Source organism: Aphanomyces invadans, assembly GCF_000520115.1.
Source record: "Aphanomyces invadans strain NJM9701 unplaced genomic scaffold supercont1.22, whole genome shotgun sequence".
In the NCBI taxonomy this organism is placed as follows: Eukaryota; Oomycota; class Saprolegniomycetes; order Saprolegniales; family Verrucalvaceae; genus Aphanomyces; species Aphanomyces invadans.
In genome coordinates this window covers 455,209-459,181 of record NW_008580167.1, presented here as the reverse complement: position 1 = coordinate 459,181, position 3,973 = coordinate 455,209, and the positions used below count along the sequence as shown (strand labels likewise).

The 3,973-nt window shown below is 50.2% G+C and overlaps 2 protein-coding genes across 2 annotated transcripts; one reads left to right on the top strand and one right to left on the bottom strand.

The window, feature by feature from the left end:
- Positions 1–1,135: 1,135 nt before the first annotated feature.
- Positions 1,136–1,675, top strand: H310_09687 (hypothetical protein; the record flags this gene model as incomplete). The annotated part of the gene is made up of 5 exons (XM_008875836.1): positions 1,136–1,164; positions 1,213–1,246; positions 1,302–1,373; positions 1,425–1,517; positions 1,565–1,675. 5 exons carry the CDS (start codon positions 1,136–1,138, stop codon positions 1,673–1,675), a joined length of 339 nt encoding a protein of 112 aa, XP_008874058.1.
- Positions 1,676–2,948: 1,273 nt separating this feature from the next.
- On the bottom strand, positions 2,949–3,509 carry H310_09686 (hypothetical protein; the record flags this gene model as incomplete). The annotated part of the gene is made up of 1 exon (XM_008875835.1): positions 2,949–3,509. One exon carries the CDS (start codon positions 3,507–3,509, stop codon positions 2,949–2,951), a length of 561 nt encoding a protein of 186 aa, XP_008874057.1.
- Between the last annotated feature and the right edge of the window lie 464 nt (positions 3,510–3,973).

Sequence of the window (3,973 nt, the reverse complement as noted above, 5' to 3'; positions counted from 1 at the left end):
GTATTTTTAACCAATGTAATTAGATGCGTTTCAATTTTGTCCAATGATGTGAAATCACGACAGTCAAAACCGGAAAACGAAAATATGAATCGCGACAATAAAAACCGGACAGAGGTAGTAGAACAGATCATCTTACAGAGGTGGTCGGCGTTTTTAGGGGTGTCGGCTTTTTCCGGGGTTCACTGTAATGTCGACCCCGCCGGTGGAGATAGACTCGCGAGCTAACTACTCTATTGTCATGCCGGCGCCAAACAAGCGGGAATGTAGGATGGGACGGCGAAGTGCCTTGTTGCGGGGAAGGCGTTCCGCTACTGCCATTCTACAAGTTGGCAGCAGTGGAGACGATACAACTGCGTCGGTCGCTTCTTTTGAGGATGGTGTCGTCACATGGGGTTGGATGCGGAGGTGTGCATACTGGTTGAGAACAATGCGACGAAAGTTTGGCGTCCCTGCCATGTTGCTTGGGCCGCACGCTGGTGCTAGTGGGGACTCTCTAGCGCTGGATGATTGAAGCTGACAAAAGTTTGTCAAGACCCCCTAGCCCATGATGACGGATGCCCCAGACCTGTAGAAGGGTGTCGGTCGACACATGGCGCGAAAAAGTGCGACAACTCGATGTCGCATCTAATGCCATGTGATCGCTTGTTTGGCAGAGTCGTCGATACCAATTGTGTTGATGCAGCGGGGTTTCACCACTCTAGTGGATTACGTCGTGAACGCTGCTGCGCTATGGAGACGAGATGAGGGAAGAAATGTGTTACGAATCGCCGCCAGCCTAGGGAGCGCGGGAGCGCGTTTTCAAATATTCAACATCGCCATGTGCATGCCTGTTGACAATCGACGGAGTGCAATGGTCACGGGGAAAGACGCGATCGCAAAAGTTACTGAGGCTGAACTTCCGGGTCGGGTGGACTCGGCTCCACCACGAATTGGTGGAAGAAGGAAATGCCTTCCAACGTGCATATGTAATCGTAGTTAGGATGCAGCTATCTGTAATATGTAGGTGTCATGCACATCCCGTCCAACTACTGATTTCCACCCGACTTTTAAACGGCGACTGAGTAATAACTTTAAAAGGACACCAAATAAACAGGTACAAATTGTTACAATTGGATGGCCGCCACATGGTCGCTAAATGTCGACAGTTCAGTGTCAAGAATGCCTGTCCGATTCCAGCAGTTAACAACTGTCGCTTGTGTCACCGACCGCCAGGCCTCCTTTGCCCAAGACATTGCCTCCACCAAAGGTACCTCGTAGAGACCATCTTGTCTACCAGTCATCACAGAATCAATCTGTTGCAGGGCATTCTGCACTTGGAGCTGTTTCTCTCTCGCCTTGAACGAGGCAATGATGCCAGCATCCTGGGGCTGCAGGTGAGCTGTTGTATTCTTCGGTGTCATTTTCACCTTCACATTTGTCAATAGGGACTCATCGTCGGGTCTATGTGGTGGCGCGTTGTCGGCCAGAAGGAGAACCTTTCGGTTCTCGGAAAGCATCCGTTGGTTCAATTGCAGCAGGTACGTGTTGAAAATCCACCGGTCATCCATCCTTTTTTGCTCGATAGGTAATTGAAGCCAAGGTCAGCGGCCGCAACAGCGTTGAAGCACCGCGGTCGGGCAGCAGTGCCAATTGTAAAGCAGATCGACGATGTCCGTACCGGCAGCATTGGTGGTAAGTGCAATCGTGATTCGTTTTTTGACTTTTTCCTCCCTGGTTGTCGGTTGCGTGTGATTGAACGATTTGGCGATATACAGTAAATGAACGACGTCTCATCCGTTGTGAGCACTGTAGCCACCGGTGGCTGCCTTCATTTCTTGACGGCCCTCGGCGACGACAGCAGGGGACACAGAGGCAGCCTCTCCATGCTGCACTTTGCTCGTAAGTCCATGCTTGACTTGGAACTTAAATAACCATCCCTTAGTGAAGGCGATGCGTTTCGAAGCGGGGATGTTCATTTGGTCGCAAACGATAGACGCCTGCTTGCGGATGAGGTCGCCAGTGATGCATATCCCCAAGTCTTCGCACCGCAGGACCCAAGCAAGGACACTTTGTTCGACAGCAGGCAGGGAAACAGGACGGTCAATACTACGCATTTTGTTGTCTGCACGAGGGTTTAGCGTAGTGTGTCATTTTAGTACATTTCCAATTGTCGCTTTAGTTGGGATTGATGCGAGGGTGAACTTTTCAGCAGCCCATGTAGCCAACTGGGAGTACATAGGGGTTGGATGTTCCTTGTGATGAGCATACAACTCGCGCTTATCGAACAAGGTCATGCGTAGCTTCATGAATTCAATGTGGCATCATGCAAACATCATTGAGCCTTTTGACATTTCAATTTCTCCTCGACATTCTATATTATAAATTCATTAAAATTACTACTCTGGTCCACATTAACTGTCCCATTTTTTTTACTTGATTAAAGTATACTGGCCAAGCTCGAAATGTCTTGAAGTTTGTATTGGTCTCCGAAAAGCAATATTGGTCGACGATATTTTTATTGTATTTTTATTCTGCACTCGACCCTACTTGTTCTTGAGAATTGACCAAGGCTTCCAAATGAGATTCCTCTCCAAGGCGACTTTCCAAATGGAGAAGTGCACCTTCGACAGCGGTCAAATTGCATTCGACATTGAACAATGCTAAGTCTGAAATGGTCGCATCCTTTCTCATATGAGGAAGTTTATAGTTGTTGCTTCCGAGCATTTCAATTGACTTTTGCATCACCTTCTGCAGCGTTATGAACGTTTTAGAAAGTGTGTCCATCGGCAATTCATAAAACGCTGCTTCCACAGCACCAATGAGCTCCTCGATTGAACGAGTCGACTTTTGATGCTGCAGACTTTGAATAGAGTTAAAGAAGCCTAAGTCCAAGACATTGAAGTCAGGACTGTTGGGAGGTTGGTTTTCTACTCTAATCTTTTCTATTCCCCTTTGGGCTAACAGCTCGGTCAACACACAGCGGTGGGGGCTCGCGCGTTGTCTTGTTGGATGACCACGCCACGAGCCAAGGTACGCGGTGGAAAACGCTCCAAAATAGCTGGGACAACCTTGTCCATGATCGCCTTCTTGTAGACCTCGCCGTCCACAACTTGTGGGACGACCACGGGGGTCCCCTTGGCACGATTCTTGCTGTTGCGCTTGGCGGGCTGGACGACGACGAAAGGCCACACGCCAACCTTGCCGTCGAAATACGCCTTCTTCGTGTAGTCGTACTGGGGCCGTGCCACCGCGGCCAAGAACATCACCTTGGTAATGAACTGCTTCGACTTGACGGCACGTACGGCCACTTCTTCGTCGTCGTAGACGTAGAACTTCCGCTTGACCTTTGTCAAGTAGAACCACTTCTCATCGACATGAACATACTCGTTCATGTCGACAAAAGCGTGGTTCCCACTTGGCAAAAGTCGCACGAACGACTTGGCAAAGTCCAGGCGCGCGCTTGTGTTGGCTTCGGTCAGCATGGGCTTGACGTAGCTGGCCCGGGACTTGAGCCGCTTGGTCTCTTGCATGTGGCGGACGATGGACGTCTTCGGCAGCCCACAGTGTGCCGCAAGGGAACGGAGGGTTTGGCGTTGGTGCTGCGGTACGGCCTTGATGGCGCCCTCGAAATCACCCGCCAAACGTGACTTTTTTCACCCGAATTGCCTAAAAAATCGATTCCCTCTTAATATTTATAATTGCATAATTCAATAGGTTGGACGTGGAATATAATATATTGGAGGTTTTACCCTTGAGTTTCGAGTTGACATCGGCATGCGGTGACCCGTCGGACAGCGAGAGGCGCCCACGCTTCCACACGCGCGATATGGTCTTCCAGTGGCACTTAAAGTACGCAGCAACGTCCTTTAACGCGCCGTACTTAAGACGGCCGTTGGTCGAGCTCTGTAGGAGCAGTTCGTAAGCCGTGCGGCGCTCGGTCGGCGTGAGGTGGCATGTGGTGCTTTGGGACGCCGTTTGCATCGTACAGAGGCGC